This window comes from Pantherophis guttatus, chromosome 1 (genome assembly GCF_059756535.1).
Source record: "Pantherophis guttatus breed Tessera chromosome 1, ASM5975653v1, whole genome shotgun sequence".
Taxonomy (NCBI): Eukaryota; Metazoa; Chordata; class Lepidosauria; order Squamata; family Colubridae; genus Pantherophis; species Pantherophis guttatus.
In genome coordinates, this window is record NC_142063.1 from 124,789,000 (window position 1) to 124,811,940 (window position 22,941).

The 22,941-nt window shown below is 35.6% G+C and overlaps 1 protein-coding gene across 3 annotated transcripts in view; it reads left to right on the top strand.

Annotated features, from left to right (window-relative positions):
* Positions 1 to 22,941, top strand: part of EPB41L5 (erythrocyte membrane protein band 4.1 like 5) — a 70,227-nt gene that overhangs the window by 19,429 nt on the left and 27,857 nt on the right. For all 3 annotated transcript variants that reach the window (XM_034422289.3, XM_087881732.1, XM_034422298.3), the window contains exons 4-16: positions 5,944 to 5,986; positions 7,171 to 7,249; positions 10,417 to 10,461; positions 11,406 to 11,458; positions 13,461 to 13,581; positions 14,338 to 14,425; positions 15,534 to 15,622; positions 16,577 to 16,646; positions 18,891 to 19,060; positions 19,742 to 19,848; positions 20,932 to 20,959; positions 21,524 to 21,566; positions 22,453 to 22,559. In XM_034422289.3, coding sequence (XP_034278180.2) covers positions 5,944 to 5,986; positions 7,171 to 7,249; positions 10,417 to 10,461; positions 11,406 to 11,458; positions 13,461 to 13,581; positions 14,338 to 14,425; positions 15,534 to 15,622; positions 16,577 to 16,646; positions 18,891 to 19,060; positions 19,742 to 19,848; positions 20,932 to 20,959; positions 21,524 to 21,566; positions 22,453 to 22,559 — 1,043 coding nt within the window. The remainder of the gene's footprint in view (positions 1 to 5,943; positions 5,987 to 7,170; positions 7,250 to 10,416; positions 10,462 to 11,405; positions 11,459 to 13,460; positions 13,582 to 14,337; positions 14,426 to 15,533; positions 15,623 to 16,576; positions 16,647 to 18,890; positions 19,061 to 19,741; positions 19,849 to 20,931; positions 20,960 to 21,523; positions 21,567 to 22,452; positions 22,560 to 22,941) is intronic.

Below are 22,941 nucleotides of genomic sequence, written 5' to 3' on the forward strand. Positions count from 1 at the left end.
TTACCTGCTGCTTTGGCAGCCCAATTCCCAACGGGCTATGCCATGGGGGTTGAGGAGCCTAGCAATAAGAACTAGCTTTTTTTTTTTTAATGTACTATTCAGCAGCATGTCTTACTAAGTAGGATAGTCCACATTAAATACAGGTTATCATTCTAATTGGGACCATTGTTAAGTGAAGTGGTCATTAAGCAAAACATTCTAATTTAGCAACAACAGTCCTGGCAATCCAGATTGCAGTCATTAGGCAATGACCTCATGGTTCGGCCTAAAAAAAAAAAAGGAATATAGATGGGAGAAGATAAAAAGTTGAAATACAGGCAGATTGTGCAGGGATGGAGAACATGACCGCAGGATATTGCAGTAGTCATAACTGTGGGCTAGTCGCCTAATTTTGATCACATGACTTCAGGAATGTTGCAATGGCCACAGTTTTGGGGACCCATCATAAATCATTTTTTCAGCACCATCTTCACTTTCAACAGTCTTTGAGCAAATAAACATAATCCAAGGACTACTATTTTGTTTTGGGATTGGCTACATATATACTAGCAAATAGATAGATGGGGAAGAAATGGAGGTAGTGACAGATTTTATTTTCCTGTGTTCCAAGATCACCACAGATGGGGACTGCAGCCAAGAAATTAAAATACGCTTGCTCCTGGGGAGGAAAGCTATGGCAAATCTAGACAGCATACTAAAAAGGAGAGACATCACCTGCCAACAAAAGTGCATATCGTCAAGGCTATGGTTTTCCCAGTTGCAATGTATGGCTGTGAAAGTTGGACCATAAGGAAGGCTGAGTGCCAAAGAAATGAGGCCTTTGAACTATGGTGCTGGAGAAGGCTCCTGTGAGTCCCTTGGACTGCAAGGCGATCAAACCGGTCAGTCCTAGAGGAGATCAACCCTGACTGCTCTTTAGAAGGCCAGATCTTGAAGATGAAACTGAAATACTTTGGCCACCTAATCAGAAGGAAGGAGTCACTGGAGAAGAGCCTAACGCTGGGAACGATTGAGGGCAACAGAAGGGGACAATAGAAAATAAGGTGGCTGGATGGAGTCACTGAAGTAGTTGGCATGAGCTTAAATGGACTCCAGAGGATGGTAGAGGACAGGAAGGCCTGGAGAAACGTTGTCCATGGGGTCGCGATGGGTGGGACATGACTTCGCAACTAACAACACATATATACGGTAACTGCAAGAACCATAGAACAACATTTTTGGATTGGGAAAACTATTAAATAATGTTGCCTTTTAAATTTGCATTGTCATACCAGAAGAAATGATGATTGTTGCATATATGAATTTGAATTCTTTGTCAATATTCAGGGATTATCAGAGTGGCTGTCAGTTAATAGAACAGTGAGCTATTTGGGCCAAAATTGCTGAACGCCTTCAACCATTTGAAGTTGTTTTATTTTAATTTATATATCAATTTGTGTTGACATTTTTTGCTCGGTTCTGCTGAATGAAATTTGCCAGAGTCTGGTTTATGTTAAATAAATTAGAATAGGGAAAGCAGCATCTTTCGTGCATTATCATGAGCTGGCTTGGCTGCTAACCTTGGCGAGAAAAGTGTGCTAGTCCACCAGGCTTATGTCTCTCACCCTTTGCACTGTGTGTCCCATTACCTCCCCCTCTTGCATGTGCCACTCAAGCTAAATTCTTGGTGGTAGTTGTGGTGTTAGGAACTGAGTTGAACTAAGGGGTGTTGGTGCCTGTCTCTGATCTGTTAACAGCCCCCTTTTGGAATGTGGAGGAGGTGAAAGAAAACAGGCTGGAGCTGAAGCAAACATATTCTCTCCCCTGAAGTGTGGGAATATTCTGCCTCTCTCCTTCATCCTAGCTTGTGCTTTCATAGCACCTGCAGTGCTCAGGTCTGCTGAATTGTTCTCAGCAAAGCAAGTTTAAATTGGAGGATACCAGCTGCTGATGGATCACTATCCCTCAAAATGTCCATGATGTAATTTCCTATTGCTGATTTATTGCCTGGGTGTCTAGGAAAATTACCTAATCCATTTCCTTCTGCACCAAGAACCAGCTGCCTTCATGGATAACAAAGCCAGCCTCTTTTAACTAAGTGCGCTCCAGCTTTAAATTATGGTTTATTTCTGCTATAATTCTGTGTGTAAATTTCTCCGTTCGTTAATACAGCTGTTGACGTATTGTTATTATTTTGCTAAGGTACTGATTTCTTTGGCAAGGATGAATGTTTGATTAGAGATGAGTTTAAAGGTGCCATGGGATTGTATAAGTATAAAATACACTAATCCCTAGCATTTTTTCCTCTGACATCACACAATCTTTTCAGAAATGTCCTAACTACTGGGGAAGTTTTTGCTTAGGGATGTAATGGAAAGAAAAAAAAATACTGTAAATATGATCCCTTGCTCAGTTCATAAAAGGACACCTGAATCAAAAATTAATAGAAATTAGATTGCTAGGATTTAAATCTAGACCGCTATAAATGAAAGGTAACTGATTAACTGTGATTGTTGGTCGTTGTTGAGGCAACCAGTGTACAGCGAGAATAAATCTGACTATCTGATTTGATGGACATTAATTAGATTCCTACAGTTCTAGAACAAGTTGCTTTAATTCCCCATATGATTCAGTCACTAAGATTCCTTTGATATACTGTACATGGAATTTGCTCTATTTCTTGCATTAGTCGCATAAATTAAAATCATGGTTTTGAAAACTGGAACTGCACTTGTCTTGGTGTTCTTTGGTTTCATCTTTCACTGTTGTTAGAAAAATAATTTACAATGGACTTCCTGTTTGCTGCTGGCCGCCGCCAGACGTTCCTTTGGGATCGTCAGCTTCCATTGCCTGTCAGAGCCGCCTTCACAACGGAACGGCGGCTCGAAAAAACTCCGTTCCCATGAGGAAACGGAGATAGAGCCGGCAGGGGTGGGTAGAACTCTCTGCAGAGTCCCAAAAGTTTTTCTTTTACTTTTGGGATGGAGCGGATGAGATGCCCCATATCCCCAGCCGCTGCTCCGGGCTTTGGGAGACCTCTGCTAATGCAGAGCCAGGCGTCAAAAGCAAGCCTGCGAATTTGACAGATTACTCAAAGAAAATGTGAGCTGGACCTGTAATACTGAAGCGCAAGTATTTTACTTATCTTTCTTAAAAATTACTTAAGAGAATAGAGGAAGAGAAAGAGGAAAAAAGTTTTTTTTTAAAATGGCGTCTGCCGCGGCTGGAGAAGAGTTTGAGAGGGAAAGTTCTTCCGTTTTTTATTATTACAATGTAGCGGAATAAATACCACTGGCTACATTTGTAGACAAAACTCCGCTCCTGTTTTTGTTTTTCTCTTTTTCCCTTGGAGGCTTGATTGTTGCTGGCTGGAAGTCTTTTGTCTTGTTTTTTTTTTCTTCTAACAAAGCCTGCTTAGGCGGAAACATGGCACTGAGGCTTGTGAAGTCAGACAAACAAATAGGTGGGGGGGATTCCCCCACTAAGAATTTAAAGGAACAAGTTTTAACTCTTCAGTCCCAGAAACCTGATTTTAATATAATAGAATTTTTCTTAGAGGAGATTGAAAGAAGGGATGAGATTGTGAATCAGCAACTTGAAAAATTTAAGCAGGAAACTAAGGAATTGGTGAAATCCAAGTTTGACTTTTTGCAGCAAAAAATTTTAAAAGTGTCAGAATTTATGATTCGGTTGGATACAAATACTAATTTACTAGAGTCAAAAATGGATGAAATTCAAGATAAATTGGACAATAGAATTCAAAAAATTGAAAATGATTTGTTAAAAATTCAGGATTATAGTTCAGAAGAAAAATTTAAAATGGATGCTGACCAAAAGTCTGGTAATGTAGAAAATCTGCAACAGAGGATTGAAAAAGAGGTTCTAAAGATACAATATAATTTCACAGAATATGCAATAAGACTTAATGGATAGGAAATGGATAGAGTGGAATAAATGTTAAATTAGATTTTATGGGGAGCCCGCTTTGAAATGTTATTAAAGTAGGACTTATCGTATAGTTTTAAAGTGGAAGGTGGTTTTGAATTGTTGCAATAATGTATAGATATAAAACACTATTATGCTAAATTAGAAGTTATTTTATAATAGTTATAGTATAATGTGTTTGTTTTTTTTTGTTTTTTTTCTCTTCTTCTTTTCTGAAATGTATGGATAAAGGGGGATTTATAATACTTTTAGTAAGTAAAGGTCAGTATTTTGAGGAGGGAGTAAGTAATCTGTTATGAATTAGGGTTTTTTTTGTTACGAAGAAGTCACAGGGGGGGAAGGGTGGGGAGGGGGGGTTAGGGAGGGGGGGGAGGGGGGGGAAAAAGGGGGAAAAATTTGTATTTGAAAACCTTTTCAATAAAAAAAAAAAAAAAGAAAGAAAAATAATTTACAATGATGCTCATGAAAATGAATTACATACACTTTCACTCTGCACTGTTTTCTCGTTGCCATTATTTGATGGCAACCCATAGTCAGGCCTTCAGACTAACAAAACCATGTGCTTATGTAGGCCACCAGGCTGAAAGGGGGAAGAGGCAGCATGTGTGATTGCTTCCCACTCACAGACATTTAAATTAATATGGCAAGAAGAAAAATAACCTTTTCTGATTGCTTAGTTTTCCTACCTAAGAGCTGTGGTGGCGCAGTGGTTAGAGTGCAGTACTGCAGGCTAATCCTGCTGACTGCCGGCTGCTTGCAATTTGGCAGTTCGCATCTCACCAGCTCAAGGTTGACTCAGCCTTTCATCCTTCCAAGGTCAGTAAAATTAGGACCCAGATTGTTGGGGACAATATGCTGACTTTGTAAACTGCTTAGAGAGGGCTGTAAAAGCACTGTGAAGCGGTATATAAGTCTTATTGCTATTGCAATAATATTGTAGGGTGGATAAAAATCAATGATTTTTTTTTTAAATCAAAAAAATCGGATTTTTTTTTATTTAAATCGGATTTTTTTATTTTTATCGAATTTATTTTAATAAAAAACGTTTGGGGTAAAAATCTATCGTAAAATAGTTTTCTATTTAAGATACATAAATAATTTAGTTTATTCAGCATGAAATGGAGCTTAGTTATGTAGCATGAGGCTGTATATTCTGCAACACTGGGACTATCGGTGAGTCAACAGTGGGTCAAAGGAGTAGCAGAGATGACAGTTGCTCTTTAAAAATTATGATTTAAATCGAGTTGATTTAAATCAAGCCTTTTTACTAGTGATTTAAATCATGATTTAAATTGTGATTTAAATCAACTCGATTTAAATCAAATCCACCCTGCTACCTTGTATTCCACCTTCTCCCCTATGAGCTGAAGGCAGTACAGGCTGACAGCAATAATTGGGGCCAGAATTTCCATCACTAAGCAATGCAGTCTTAAAGTTCAATGTCATGTGACTGTATCCCATAGCGATGGTGGTCCTATTGTCATTAAATGAAGATGGTGGATCGTTAAATCTGGATGTCCTTGTTGACTTTCTGCTGGCTTCCAACAAAGTAAATCAGTGGGAGAGCCAGCAGGAAGTCCTGCATAGCTTGCAGCTTGGGTGTTGGGAAGATAATTGGCTGGTGTGGCAAGGCACAAGCACAGTTGGACCATAGGAGTGGAAGCCTATATGTAGCGGAGAACTGCACAGGTCACTTTAAGTCAGACTAATCAGACAGTGGCAATCAGGGTAGTGTCAATTTTCACTATTATGAAAGCTGAAACCTCTCCTGTCTCACATATCAACCAGCAGGCTATTAACCAGATAAGTGTGTCCCAGCTGATACCCTTCAGATATGTGGACAGCATTTATTAGTCTCAACTATGTCTAAAGGTAACCAATATAATAAAAATGATTTTGCTTGTGCCTCCCTGTGATAATTTTCTTTATAACTTAGCATTTTCCCATTTTTATGCCTTTTATAATATTTCCTTACATTGATCTTTTTTAGTTTTCATCCGATTCTTCTTCTTTTTTCAGCATTGGTTGGACCACACAAAGAGTATAAAAAAACAAGTTAAAAGTAAGTGGTTGAGTTTTTATATATTTTTCAGTGAAGGGTTGGATTCATATTTTGGGATACTGTTCCTCTAAGATATATTTTGACAAAATGAAATAAAAATGTTGCAGTAACAGAAAAGGGGTGTTTTATTTCCTTTTGACTCAAAGGAATTAAATACACTGCGTGGAACATTGGCTTGTTGTCAAACTGCATGTAGTTATTTTAAAAAATCTTCTTTCCATTTTCACTGAAAGACAGATATTTGAGGGTGATATTTTCTAGGAAACTTTGTTCCTTTAGTGTATTGTTCATATTTCTCGCTCTTTCAATTTATTCTCTTGGTAGTAAAATACAGAATAGGCCAGAAAGCTGGAAATTCTAGTATAACAGGTACCCTGAATCAACAATTTGGTAATGATGCATTAGTACCATCAGAGGATACCTGGTCTAGAATTTATCTTATTGAAAGATAATGAGAAATGGAACAGAACAGAACGGAACGGAATAGAACTTATCATAACAAAAATGAAGTAGCAATATTGGTAAAGGCAAAATACATACAAACTACTGCAAAATGGTTGCATTTTTTTGCTACCAAAATAACATAGCTTTCAATGACACCGGTGAAGTAGGTGTCAGTGGGATGCAAAACTGAGAAACTAGTAAGAGTTTTGGAAACTGGTTAAAAGTTCAGAGAGGTTTCAGGATTAGAAAATCTAGAAGGGTGGAACAAATTCCATTTTTCCTAGGAAGGTACAGTAACAGTATGCGTCTTTCATTTGTGCTTTGCAAATACCATATAAACCTATCTAGATAGCTTTGCAATGTTTTTGCACTCCAAAAATGCAATGCTTCTTGTTTCAGCTTTAAATCTGTAGAATGTGTGCTGATACAAGCTCCCACAGCCAAGATCTATGGATTTCTCACTTCATAGAATAGAGCTTGGTAATACTGGGATTAACCTAGATTTGTCTGTTCTTGGCAAGCCAAATCAACTTAATGTAATGTAACTTTGATGGCTTCTAATACCTAATATAAAATTACCTTTGCCTTTTAAAACCCTTTTTTAATTGCTGATATATTTTATATTTATATTGTTTAAAATTAATTTCATTTTGAGAATAATTTGTAACTGGTGTGTACCTCTGTGAATATTTTTGCAAAATATTGTCTTTGCTGTCAGTAACCCATATTCCTTTCTGTAGTTGGTCCACCATACTGTCTTCATCTTCGTGTAAAATTTTACTCTTCTGAACCAAACAACTTACGTGAAGAGCTCACAAGGTACATTGTATGCAAGGAGGAAAATTACAAATCCTATAGAAAAACTTTGATGATCTGTATTTGTAGCTCAGTATATAACATTCTAATCTGAATATGAATGTTGCAAGGTTCCTAGTTTTTGAATAGTTAAATAAAAGTTGGGTACTCATATTATGCTCCCAAGGCCAGGGACTAGAATAAACAATGAAATGGTAGGAGCAAATTCATGCAATATCAGTGAAACGTATTCAGTTTTATATCCAGTCCTCATAGCATTCCCATTCTATTGAGAAAACGTATGAAATGAAGTTCTATTGAACAAATATTTTATAAAAGATTTTGAACTTGTCCAAGAAATCTGCTTTGGGATTGCTTTGAATGATGAAAAGTAGGGAAAAATAATTAAAAATAATCACTTCTCCCTATTCTACCATTTCAGTATTACACCCCAGGAAAACAGGAAACGGAAATTAGAAAATGAGTATTCCTCAGTCAGAATTTTATTCTTCTGTGATAAAACAGAACTAGACTGTTCCTTGTTTCAGTGTTTTCACTGAGAATCCTTCGTGCTTTATCTGATCTTTATAAATACTGTATATAGCATTAGTCTGTTTATTTTCCTGATCTATTTTAAAATATTTATAGGCTATCCAGCATCCAGAGAATTTGCAGAAAACTAGTTAGATCAAATTGGTCATGACGCTTGGCATCATTATGGATAAATGTTGGGTGTGTTGACCAGACCCTGGCAACAATTCCTAGCTTTTTCAAGAACATCCTTTATCAACCTTAATTCTTTTCTTTTCCTTTTTTTAGATCTCTCAACCTTGCTAAGCTAGTTCCCTTTTTGTGTGTGTATGTGCTTCTCCCAAGATGTGAATTTCTGCCTGCTGAGCAACTTCTCAACAGTCTGCCAGTCTTTTTCACCCAGAAACAACTGATTGGCTCTCCTTGCAATTGCTAGTAACCATCCCCAGATCCATACACTGAATGCATCTGTCTTCTTTCTGTCACACTTTCTCAGTGATCAGTTGCCACTGCCATATTTCAACACTGGTAAACTCTTGCATTAACTATTCTAATCTGTATTGTCATAGAGATATGACAAAAATTTATCATGGTCAGATAAGATCATTATCTTCATACCTCTCTACGGCATACTGCCTGTCTCTTGAAATTAAGAACGTGAAACTATGCATTTACTACTAAAACTCCGCTCTTTTTCCGACCCATGATAATTTTCTCTGCTTAGGTAAGGAAATATCTCTGAAACAATGACCCAATGGCTCATGGATTGTCTAATGTACTGCTATCACTTTGCCATAAACAGCGAGTACATTGAACATACTGGTTGGCATTAACCCAGAGTTTTCCATTTTTATTTTCATAATGAGCTCTCCATTTTGTCTTTGTGTCAGCTTATTTTATTTTGTTTTAGCTAACAATGTGGTATTGTCTGCATATCACAGATTGTTAGTGCTTCAACCTTCAGTTTTGATTCCCAGTTGCCATCTCTTCCAATGTTGCCATTGACATAATATATTCCCTGTGTAATTTCAACAGATGGAGGGACAATATGCATCCTTGTCTCATTCCCTTCCCTATTCAGAACCACTCTGTTTCTTCACATTCAGTTCTAACAGTAGCTTCTTGTTCTTTTGAGGAATAATCAATTGTTCTGGTTCACCCATTAGCCCAATACTTCTACCACAATCTATGCAATCCTTGCTATAGTCAGCAAAGCAGAGATAAAACTCCTTTAAAAAAGGCCTTGCTCTCTCTGTTATCTGTCTTATGTTTGCTACCTGATTGATAATCCTTTCCCTTTGTGAAGTCTTCCTGTGGATTGGTGTTTTACTCTTCATGTATAGTTTTATTGTTACATAAGGTCTAAAATAAAATTTTATTCACAGGAAGAATTAATGGAAATTTCACATTTTCTAGCATCTTCTTTAAATAGCTTTTCAATCTTTATGCATCTCTATGGAAGCAGGTTAAAGTCATCACAATTTCCCCTGCAGTACCATTGCTTCTGGTTCTGCTGATACCTGAAAATCTATTCACACAAATTTCAGATACAACATTCTTTCCATTCTCACTCAGACAAGTCTTAATGGTACATCCCAAATCCAGTCTTTTTCTCACCAGATGAGGTCTTCTTAAAATACCCTTTTCCTTTCATTATTATTTTCTTTTAGTTATTACCATTTAGGATAGATATATCTTTCCTCTTCCATTCTTGCTTAACTGGAAGTTTGTGTTCAGCACTTCCAGATCTTCCTTATTGATGAAGACTTTATCAATTTCCTCTGTTTTCTCTGGTTATCACAACACCTTGTTCTGAATGCTACTTGGATCTTTAAATATTGGGATTTTTTTTTCTTCTACATCAATTTTCACACATTTCACTTTTGTCTATGAAAATGTTTATCTGTCTTTAATCTTTTGATCTTAACCCAAATATTTAATAACAGTAATTTGTAATTTGTTTCACAGTCTCCTGCTGGAAATGTTCTGGCTGAATGAATTGTATCTCATCTTCTGGTTTCTTTTATGTAATTGATTCGATTTGAGGATTGTGCCTATGCAGTAGTGATCTTTTGTTGTAGAGTATATTTATGGTGCTTGATAGCAATTTCATATGTGTGTTGTCAAGGAGCAAAAAAAAAAAAAAACCTCATTGCAAAGCCCTATTAATTTATCCCTCTTTTACTACATTATCCAAATCAAACTTTTCTGCAATTTCAAATTCATTCATTTCCCCAATATTTGTATTCCAATCATGCATGAATAGTACCCCTTACTTTCTAGGTGATTCTTTTGATATATTTTGCAGTTTGCTATAGAATTTTTCAGTGTTGTATAATGTTGCATTTCTAGCTGGGTGTATATAATCATATAACAGTGATGTTCAGTTGATATTCATTAATTCTAATAGATTCGGTGTTGGTTGTGATAAAGCTGATAGTGATGTTCTTTTTGGAATATTATTACCGCTCCATTCCATTATACAGTTTCATGTTCAGAATATATAAATTAATCCTTTTCAGTACCTCTAAGTACATTTGTTCCTAAAACATTTTTTAAGAAGCATTAAAGTCCTAAACTGTTCAAAGCCTTAAATATTTATATTCAAACAATCCTTGCTTTCTCAGTAATAGTTTTCTTGCTTTTCCCTTTTAAAACAGATATTTATTTGTTCTTCAACTAAAGCAGGACATTCTGAGTGGCAAGTAAGTACATTCCTAATTATACTGACAATTTAGTTCACACAGTTTGCTAAATCTCAAATTGGGGTTATTGCAATGTCATACTTGATCCATATGTTAATTATTTTAGCCACAACTTAAATAGCTTCCTGAATGTATTCAGAGTAGGAGGAGGCACCCAGATCTCTGGAAGTCAGCAATTTCCTTTCATTCCAGGTTTTATTTCTAAAGCTAACTCACTATCCCATTTTGGATTACCATTTTTATTTCCTAACCCTACCCCAAACTAGAAAAAGTCGTCCATTGTTAAAATTTGTAGATGTTAGTAGTAGACTCTTTAGCTGGGACTGCTGTCTTTTGTGGAACCCAAGGAGCTTCTGTTTACAGTCAAGGCCCAAGGAAGAATTTTCCTGTGTGAATCAAATGCTATTCTGCATCGTTATCAGGTGGTTCAGTTGCTAAATCATTTCCCTTGTGCCTTTGTATATCTGTAGCCCGCTAGACCTGGGTAGAGATTCTGTGTTGTCTTGGCCATCTACATGTGTCAAGCATTATAATTTGCATATATAAGCAAGAGTGGCCATTGGATGCATGCTTTGGAGAAGAGTACTTTCTACTTTCCCAAGTCATGCAAAAACCTCACTCATAGTACACCTTGCATTTAATCATGGCTTTTTGAATGCTTTTCTGAATTTACACAACCTACCACCCTTTCTTCTTATACTGTATAGGCACAGCAGCTCTCATTGTACTAAGTTTGTTTTAATTTGGTTTCTAATCACCAAATGTAAGCATGCTTTGCCAATTTATTGAAACTAATTATTCCCTTCTTCTCTTCCTTTAAAATTTAATTATATTTCTGCACAACCTACAGCCCAGTCCTTTGGGATTAAGGTTACCGATAAATTCCCAAAAGAATGAAAATATTAGAACAGTTTGCCTGATACAATTTTTTTTTCTTGTTATAGGTTGGAATGTCCCTTTGAAACAGCGGTGCAATTAGCAGCTTACATGTTACAGGGTAAGTTGGCTGGAGAACTTTATGTGGGTGTGCTGCTTCAGACCAAGGACTTCTTCAAGCCAAACAGGTTTCCTTTGCCAGTAGCAAACCACATGTACATACTTGGTCACTTTTGTACGTGAAGGATCTATTTCATGTTCAGTCCAACCGCAGGATTATAAAGAAGATAGGGCAACGTCAAATAATGTTAACCACCAAGATCTCAGCTTTGGATAACTGTTTTGCAACCCATCATGATTAAGAAGTATGAATGGAATTCTATGACTTGCAGAGCTGTGATCTTTATCTGAGGTGGGGGATTAAACAGGAATAGGAAGAGTCCGCTTTCTTCAGTAAAATAACTATTTTTGTTATCTGAATTTTGTTCTGAAAAACTCAGTGAATCGCAAAATGCAACTTTGATTGCTCTAACAAAGCAAACTACAAACCTAGCTGACAGTTGGAGTCCTGCACTGGCAAGGCCATGTTCCCCAAGCCCTCTTTTAAAAAGCTGCCAGATTTTTACTTATTTTTTATTGTTTCTCATAAATGTAAAAACTGTATTCTTGATTTAACTTTAATTAGCTTCTTGAATTTTTAAGAAATGTGTACAACTCTGTGTGATTTTTGTCATATGGTGTCCTTAAATTATTTATTTTGCCTCATCTTTATTTCCACATAACAATATTTACTTAATTTTTTTAAGTCCTTAAAATTTATTTATGCAGAAATAATTTCTACAAAAGTCAGTGGAATGTTTATAAGATAGCAGTTTTGGAGACTAGTGCTACTAAAATGCTTTTTGGCTTTTTGATAGTTCTCAGTGTAGATAATTTATTTATAATTGGGCATTCATTTTTGTCTAGGAATATAGAGTATTCAGGGATTTCTTGTATTTGTGTAAATTTTTTTCCATGTATAAAATTAAAACTACAAAAGGCAAAATATTTTTTTTCCTGGTATCTGCACAAAATTTTATAAATCTGTTAAGCTATTCAGTAAGCTGCTTTTAAATGCAAAAGTGGATTTTTTTTCCTTGCACAATTCATTATATATAATATAAAAATGTAAGCTACATCAGTGCTGTTCTTTCTGTTATTTGCTACTAGTTTGAATATAACTACCTCCCTATATGTTCTTTTATTTTTTGTTCTTTATGCACACTGCTGAGCTCTTTTGATTAGATTTATGTGTAACAAAGCCATATTTAACTGTATAGCATCTATAAACTAATTAAGCTGAGAGGAGAATGAGCCCACATGCAGGAAGAGGAGAGCAATAAAAATTATGTTTGCATAGCCAAAATCATCCTCAGTGTTGCAGAAAAGTTATAAAGAAACTTCCAGAGCTTCTGAATCACTGCTAATGTGCAAGGATGGTCTTAGGATGCAACTTACACCAGAAAATATTGAAAAAAATGTAATTACGTAGATGTATATTCTGTTTCACACATACCATTGTAAAACTTTTCATTTTTGAAAATATCTATTAGAATTTAAATAAAATTTCCTTAATTTGGGGGAACATATCCCATATTCCAGCCTAATTCTGTAAATTAGGTTTATAGAAGTGTATCCCTTATTACAAGATAACTTTATACAAACAAATAGTAAGGCATAAAAACCTGGTGATACTCCTTTGAGACAGTGGTTGCACTGGCTGTCAAGAGAAAGAGGCATGTCTAATTAAACAGATTTTCTACTCTTTTCAGCAAATTTAGAGCATGTGTGTGGGAGAGTACAGGAGAAATAAAAATATAGAGCATCCCCATTGGGCAAGCAAAATTCCATTTGCATGACATTGGAAGAGACCAGTGTAGAGATAAATGTGTTAATCAACACTATAACATTATGTTCTCTCATTTCATGATAGCCAAAACACAGCAAGTTAACAGTTGTAAGCCTTAGTAGAGTGAAAGCTCCCATTACCTAAGCATTTTGGATATTAACTTCCAACCAATCTAACTCAGAGAGGGAGACTATTTTTATTGAGTGAATGACTGAGATACCCTGCTTTTTTGCAGCTGAGCTTGGGGATTATGATCCTATTGAGCACATCCCGGATATAGTGTCAGAATTTAGATTTGTGCCCAACCAGACTGAGGAGATGGAACTGGCCATTTTTGAGAAGTGGAAGGAATACAGGTAACTAAATCCAGGACTGGGAATATCCAAAATTGCCCTTCCTGTATAATCTTTGTATTTGTATGTATTATTTTTCTATCCATGTTTGGTGGCGTGCTATTGAGATTTCTTTTAGTATTTAGGTTAAACTGGGATTTTGACAAAATTTGTAGATCTGTAATTGATCCTTACAAAAGAGACCATAATGAGTTAATTATTATTGCAAATACCATTTTAGACAATTACACAGAATATAATGTCTTTTTGATAACATTATGTCACAGTAGTATGTATACACAGTAGTAGTATGTACCTTTTAATTTCTTTTCAGTTTTCACCAAAGTTTCCCCAGGATGGGGATCAAGAATGCCCCCAAAATACAGAGTAGTTAGGAGTTTTGCTTGGTACTTGAATGCCAGATAAAGAAGAAGCTGTTTTTCAGTATTAATGCCATTTACATTTCTCTATGGAGCAAATACCAACTCATCTTAAAACCATCTGGTATCTTTTAAATACCAATCCACAAATTTAACATCTCCGAATTTATCAGAACAACTGGACAGGTTGCCATAGCTTAATTATACATTGCAATACTTTCCCAGTCCTTACATTTCTAAACAAAATAAGTGTCTACGGTCCTGGAACATTATTAACATTTGAATTAGAACTAGTACTTAGTTTGTCCTCCTTGGCACTTTTGAAGTTATGTGTGGTCAGTTTTCTCTGTAAGGATTTTATACTTTTGCTCTAATTTTTGTGTTACATATATTATTTCAGGGGTCAGTCACCAGCTCAAGCAGAAACAAACTATTTGAACAAAGCAAAATGGCTCGAAATGTATGGAGTAGATATGCATATAGTAAAGGTAAGATTATGGTAACAATCTTTTGAGAAATGGTTATATTGTTAATATTGAAAAAACACAATTCAGGTGTAAGAAAATGTTTTTTTGTTTTGTTCCGTCTGTTTGTCGTGGCATGATACTATTGTTATATCAGATTATCTGTCTCATAAACCATCACAAATCTCTGAATTTTAGGAGACTCTCCAGAATAGATTTAGTGGGATGTTGCACAAAGGAAAAAAGCCATGTAACCACCAGTTAAGGCTCTTTCCAATGTATCCCAATAGAATGTACTGTTGTACTGGTGGTGATAACAGTACATTTAATACAATCATCTGTGACTAAAAGCTGTTTATTTGTTTCTGACTCTGAAAGCACACTTAATGAATGCATTAGTATAAACCAACAGTTAATGTTGTACGGGTTTCATGAAAATATGATGGGATCCATAGAGGTTTTCTTTTAAAAAATAATATCTTACTGGCAGCCTAACATTAATCACTTTAAAGGACAAATTACAAAGCTAGCTAGAATCTCTCCGCATAAGTAATATGGCGCCATGGTGGCACGGTGGTTAGAATGCAGTATTGCAGGCTAATTCTGCCGACTGCCAGGAATTCGATTCTGACTGGTTCAAGCTTGACTCAGCCCTCAATCCTTCTGAGGTGGATAAAATGAGGACCCAGATTGTTGGGGGAAATATACTGACTCTGTAAACCGCTTAGAAAGGACTGTAAAGCACTGTGAAGCATTATATAAGTCTTAAGTGCTATTGCTATTTACATTATTTTCTCCCCCACCCCATGTTTTATAAAATTCCATTCTTTCCAGCGTAGTTATGGAATGTTTTCAGTGGTAATACCATTGTAATAAATAACCATGAGGCAATTTAAAATACAAAGATAAAATATTATGAAAAGTACAGCTCATCCCTAAATGTTCTGTTGGAAAGCAGGGAATTTAATGGAACTGATTGTTCACTCCTTAGGTCATGTGTTAATTTAGACACAGTATATGTGACTCATTTTGCTGCAAAATCATAACAATGAATAAAAGTATAATTATATTAAGATAATCTGTTAAAATCATACCTGAAGGAATATTTTAACCTAATTTTAATTATTATTAGGCAAGAGATGGCAATGATTATAGCCTTGGATTAACACCAACAGGCGTCCTTGTATTTGAAGGCGAGACCAAGATTGGATTGTTCTTTTGGTAAGCTGGATAACCTATATATCTCAAGGAAAACTTGAGCAGTCCTAAAGTCATAGTGCCAGGATCATGAAACCTTTGGGGAAATGTTGAAAAGTGACCTCAAGATACGTCTGTCATGGAGGCAGTCAGTGGGAGAAGACACAGTCCTTCCTAAAAAACTACACATGGCCTAAATATATGAACAGTAAATTGGCCTATCGACCACAGAATGCTCTGATCTTTCAATCAACAGAAATAAGAGTTAATAACCATAGAGGGGAGGAGGATATGAGAGACAGTAGTATAAACTACAGGAGAACGGGGGCATTTCTTCACCCTTGAAGTGCATAATATCCATATCTAATGTGAAATCGTTTTGATGCATACATTATTTTAGAGTTTATATAGTCCAACTCTGAGTAAGATTTTGGTAAAGTTTATAACAACTAAAACACTTTAAATTGGTATTCTGTATGACATAGTCAGGGTGACTCTTACAAAGGAATATATCAAATAGCATATTTGAGTGTTTGAGAAGTAAGTATTGACATGTGTATAAATAAAGTTAATACATTTGTCATTAGTTGGATCTCGTTTGAATTGTGCAGAATTGATGTAAATGTCGGGAGAAAAACTAGGGCACATTAGAATAGATAATCCTTGCAATATCTTTATTATCCTTTATTATCATGGAAAACTGGGATATATATACAGGGTAATTGTGGCATTATTTGCATAAAGTGGTTTAAAACTGTTTAAGTGAACGAATAAAATGAATAAATACATCTAATGGTTAACTTTTAATCAAAGTTAACATTGATATTTAGATTTAAAGCATCTTTTAATTGTAATTGTAAGATTTTTTTTTAACTCACTATGCAGGATAATGTTCTTTCTATTACTTCTTCCAACTTTTTTTTTTTACTCTATGAATAAATTGTAGTATAAATACATACACTATCTTTCCTTTTGCAGGCCAAAGATTACTAGATTGGACTTCAAAAAGAATAAATTAACACTAGTGGTGGTTGAAGATGATGAACAGGTAAAAGAAAAAAATCTTCCTCTCCTGGTCTTCTATAAAATTTAACTTATTTTTATTGTATCTCATTAAGGTTACGCCAGGCATATGTACCCTATGGTCATTAAATTAGTGGAGTCAACACTATAGATTATCTCTCTCTTCAAAATGGAGAGTCAAAATTTCTCTTGTTTTTCTGTATCTAAGGCTAATCTATAGGAACTTTTTAAAAATATTGCCTCATTCTGAGAATTTGGAGATTGATGATAAGAAAGATATTTTTGGTGTTCCCCCCTTGTTCTTGGCTATTTTCCAAAGGAAGCATGTGTGTCATATACAAATCTCTATTTTAAACCTTTCAGATTTTAAAAATAATTTATGACTTATTTTGTTTCCTCTAGCGCAGTATTTAATTGTTATGCCTGTTGATGTTTTAATTTCATATTTGCTTTAGTTTATATTAGGTCAGCGTGTTATTCTGTTTCTAATGTGCAAGTATATTGTATTTTATTGTTTAAGTGATCCTGCACAGTGCTTAGAAAGCTTATTTCATCAAGGACTTAATAATGTGTCTGTATTGATACATTACATTAAGCCATAAACACTGGCAAAAAGCCTGTATAGTGTAATGCTTAAGCTGTTGGATTGGATTGGGATATGCAGAAAAAAAGTCCTCATTCAAGTAGTGTTTGCAGTATTACATTTGACCAGTCGGTCGGTTTCAACCCAGCCCATCTCATAGAATTAGAAATAGTGTTAATACCACTTCATAATGCCTTGGTAAGGCCACACTTGGAATACTTCATCCAGTTTTGGTTGCCACAATGTAAAAAAGATGTTGAGACTCTAGAAAGAGTGCAGAGAAGAGCAACAAAGATGATTAGGGGACTGGAGGCTAAAACATGAAGAATGGTTGCAGGAACTGGGTATGTCTAGTTTGATGAGAAGGACTAGGGGAGACATGATAGTAGTGTTCCAATATCTCACGGGCTGTCACAAAGAAGAGGGAGTCAAACTATTCTCTAAACCACCTGAAGGCAGGACAAGGAGCAATGGATGGAAACTTATCAAGGAGAGAAGCAACCTAGAACTAAGGAGAAATTTCCTGACAGAACAATTAATCAGTGGAACAACTTGCCTCCAGAAGTTGTGAATGCTCCAACACTGGAAGTTTTTAAGAAGAGATTAGATAACCATTTGTCTGAAATGGTATAGGGTTTCCTGCCTAAGCAGGGGGTTGGACTAGAAGACCTCCAAGGTCCCTTCCAACTCTGTTTTTTATTCTATTCTGATTGTTAGTGGAATCTCATAGATACTACTATGAGCTCTCAAGAGAAAAAGCAGGATATTTAAAACAAATGTATTGATGCAGGCACTCTCTGACTTTTCTTCAGAAGAGTCCAGAAATGATTCTTTTTCCTTTTTCTTTCTTACTTATTAAAATTGTTTTCTGCATCATGGGCAGAACTAGAATCCTATTGCTAAGCTTAACTAGGGACAATTCATGAACAGGTGATGATAGATTTGGAAGTATTCAAAATTGCTTTATAACTCCTTTATAAAATATTTATAACCGTATGTACACCAGAGAACAAGCTCCCTATAATAAAAGTGTATGATGGATCATTACATTACAACTGTACAATATGTATCTATCATATCTATATATTATATTGTTTTCTATATTATGAAATGCCAGTGAGTGGGCAAACACCGGTTGTTGCAGATGTGTACAAAACAATGTTCTGATATAGTAATGAAAGTCAATAATTGCTCATGGGTAACAAAGCTATTAAACACTGATACTGCAGTGTTTAAATCAGCATGTTTTAATCAGGTTGTTTAAACCTCTCTGTAAAGTACAAAAGCACTTTATTAGATTCTATGGTAACATTGCATTTTTAAAATGATACAGGTAGTTATTTATTTTAAGCAACGATGTAACAGTTGCAATTAGTTTTGGGTCTTGCTGCACAACAAAAAGGGAATCCATTATCTTGTCAGTTTATTTGTGTCAAAACAGCAAAATAAAACCATTGCACTGTCAGTCTTATAAAATGTCAAAAGCAATGTTGTTCTTAAATCAGTAAATATTCACTTCAATCTTTTGTAATGTTGGTAAACATCACATTAATTGCTCAGGATATGTGTTTGGAACAAACCGTCTTTTATTTTAGGGAATGGTATTATTCTTGCCCTAAGCGGTGAAGTCAATGTTTATGTGCCTTCTGTTCCACAACATTTCTCTGGTGTTTATCTTTCTTTAAGGGTAAAGAGCAGGAACATACTTTTGTCTTTAGGCTGGACCATCCAAAGGCCTGCAAACATTTGTGGAAGTGTGCTGTTGAGCATCATGCTTTCTTCCGCCTCCGTGGACCTGTTCAAAAAGGCTCCAGTCGATCAAGCTTCATTCGGCTGGGGTCCCGATTCAGATACAGGTTAACCATATCTCCCTTTTGCTTGTTTCTCAAATAATAGAAAGCAAATAAATGTGCTCGGTTGCCTTTCTGGAATTGAACCCTGAAGGTGGGAGGTCTAATTCCAACCAATTTCAACATCTTTCAATGAACATATTGTTTAAAAATGTGGATTAACAGAAGTGGTTTAACAGCAAAAGCAATGAACTTGGGAGGCAGTGGTTTTGCTTTTTCTAGATCTTTTCAAGCAAAACCTATATAAACATTTCCAAGAGATGCTATAAGGTGTTTTCCTGACTTTACTGGGAATTACTTAGTTAAATTATGTTTAAACTAGTTAAGGTAATTTAACCAATCCCTTGAAATTCTGTGATTCTATGCAAAGCCAAGCATATGCAATTGTTTTTAATTTTGCTACAAAATTTACAATTTTGACCTCGCTGGCATGGTGGCAACTTTTTTTCAAGATGGAATATAGTCTTGAAAAAAATTGTTTCTACTTTAATGAATAGGATGGGGGTTGTATGCTTGGTGCGAAGTCCAAAATACTTCTCCTAGATAATTTTTAAAGCCCTACTATTTAATATACTTATGGAACCTTGGCTGGCTTAAATATACATGTAAAATAATTACGTGTTGTCTGTTGGAGCAACTTAGCTATATAAATCTTTTATCTTCTTGTTCATTGTATCCTTCATGTAGTGGGAAAACAGAGTACCAGACTACAAAGACTAATAAAGCCAGAAGATCAGCATCTTTTGAGAGAAGACCTAGTAAACGATACTCAAGGAGGACACTACAAATGAGAGGTAACCAGACTTTTATTTTTAAGGCACATCTTTCTTTGCTCATGTTACCTCAGTAGAAATTATTACAATTTCTTTCAACTTCTGATCTCCATGCCAGTTTTGAAACAATTTGCTGGGTGGTTTACATGGAAGAAACAAGGCATATCCTTCTTTGGATTACTGAACTGCTATCATAATTTTTGAATCATACTAATGACAATACTGTGAACAGATATATTTTCCTCAGCATTTATTTCAAGTTGTATCTCCTTAGTTATTGGTAATATCTAGGTAAAATAATAGATTACACATAGTTAGTCCTCCACTTACGACCATAATTGGGCCCAGAATCTTAGTTGTTGAGCGATGTGATCATTAAACAAGACGCCATGTGACTGCTTCACTCAACAACTGCAATCCCATTTCTTCCAATTAGGGTTGTTAAGTGACTATGCAGGTTACAAGAGGATGGAATGCTGGACTTGAGAAGTCCTGTGCAGTAAAGGATTTCACCTTCCAACCATCCAGGGAGGGGAAATCCGCCCACTTCTCCTACACCCTGGAGGAACAGGCCTCAAATCTGGCTAAAATGTTAGTGAATACTAACATTTTGAGCCAAGAGTATTGCATTTTTGTGGCGTTCTATTTATATAGCTTGATCTTGATAATATTACAACCTAGAGCTGCCCTGTGATAAGATGGATGAAAAGAAACAAAGAGAGAAAGGGAAGGGAGGGGAGGAGAGGAAAGAAGGGAGGGAGGGAGGGAGTTTGAGCCTCCCAGGCATGGTGGGACAGAGAGAGAGCCATCTGGGCCATCCACCACTCCAATTTTACAATGATCAAAAATGCTTTAGGATGTAAAGCACCTGTTCCAAGGCTATTGTGACAGTGAACAGTTGTTAAATGACCAGTCATAAGTTGACGACTACCTGTAGTGCTATCCAGCAAACTATATATTGTCAGTTTTCTGCAGCATTCACTTTTTTAATATTTTTGAAATCACTCATAATATTTTGCAACAGATTAGTTTCTTTTTTTAAAAAAGTTATATTTGATACATTGTACGAACTCAAAAACATTTTTGTTTTGTATTTTATTACAGCTCATCCTCATGCATCTGAAGGAATTAGGTAAGATATTCAATTATGCATGTTAGTTTCTTCTATAGTTAATTTTACCTCATGAATTTAACTGTTTGGAATCCTTCATATGTAATTACGAGTGGAAAATGTTTTTTTTTTCTTAACCTCTATTATTATTATTATTTTTAATATTCATAATGCTGATGGACTTTCTGAAATCTGCCATCTCAAAAGATCATAGAAAACTTTGTAAGAATTTTAATGGAAAGCCAAGTATATAAGCATTTTAAGCTCATGGGATTTTGAATGTTCATGTATTAAAAATGAACATGTTGTGATTTACAGAGGGGGAAAAATGGAAGTAGACCTGCCTGTGTTATGTCCTGCATTTTGTTTTCTCACAAAATGCTCCTTAAAGTGCCTTGGCATCATAGGGTTGAAAGGAGTCATTCAATCATTTATTCAGTGCAGAAATCCAATTGAAGTATTTGCACCATCTCCTTGAAAACTTATAAACTTAACCTCCATCTTCTTGAATATGAGAGCAGATAAGTCTTCAGATAACAGTTCAGTCTTGGCAAATTAAATTGTTGATTTTTTTTTTCCTTTCAGCCATTCAGGCAATGTTTTCACTCAAAACAATGGACCACAGCAAGTAAGTCTGTCTGAGAATTTAAGCCCCAAAATTAAGCAATAGTTTTTGAATGTTATAACTACTAAGTATCACATGGAAATATTTGGTAACATGCCTTTAGAAGTTTAATTTAAAATAAACATTTGTAGACTAAAATAGCTTTTTCTTCGCCCATTTTCTTGGACGAGAAAGAGCTTTTTCTCCAAATGATAAAGGGAAAACTACTGTTAAGAGTGGTTAGAATGCAGTATTGCATGCTAATTTTGCATTCCACTGTCAGGAGTTTGATTCTGACTGGCTTAAGGTTGACTCAGCCTTCCATCCTTCTGAGGTTGGTAAAATGATGACCCAGATTGTTGGGGGCAATATGCCGACTCTGTAAACTGTTTAGAGAGGGCTGTAAAGCGGTATATAAGTCTAAACTGCTGTTGCTATTGCCACTGCTAATATCTTTAAATGCTACTGGGCAAATGTTGTGTCCCTCGTGTATTGAATGCTCTGAGATACAATATTCATTCTTGGAAATTTCATTTCATTCCTTCAGTCTGTATAAAGAGTGTGCTTTTTAAAGCAGGGTGTAATTTGGATTTAATAAAGCCCATTTACTGGATTCTGTAGGCAAACCATATGGAGATCACACTCTCAAATTAGGACACACATCTATGCTTTAAAAAAAAAACAACCCTGTAGCAGAAGGCTTTAACGGGAAAACTCTGTTAAATTCATTTTATTCACAGAGAATGTTCTTTTTTATATTATTATGCAAGTGATGCAGATTATACCCTTTGCAATAATGTGTGTATTTGCAGACATTTCAGAAAGGATGGACACCTCCCTCATCCTGAATGGTCCATTAAATCAAGGTTTTTTTTGTAAACTAAAACATTTTTATCTTTTGATTTTCCAGAACCGGAGTGCATTGCCCTCTGCAGCAGCAGTTCCTTCTGGTCCAGTTTTAGTTGAAATAGAAAATCTTCCCCGGAATACTGGAACAAGCCAACAGGATAAGAAATGGTATGTTACTCTGATCTCTCATCTTGTTCTATATTGGGAATGAACAGTTATTGCTGGTCACTTCAGATATCTTTTGCATGATTGATTTTGGACACTGCTTATACTGTGTCATCAAAAAATAAAAATTGAGATTTGAGTTTGGCAGCAGGCCAGCACTCATGACAAATGTTCTTGCTGCAGAGAAGATTGAAGAAAATAAAGCATTTGCACAGTCTTACCCAGGGAATATTCACAGCAGTGAGTGATCAAGTAATGTTTGTAGAAAGTCACACTTTTCATCCTATCTTGTTTTCATTGTAAAATATTATAAAACTAGTTAACTGATCAGTAGCGTAGGTTCCACAGTGTTCGAGTAGAATTTGCATACAGTAACAACTGCAAA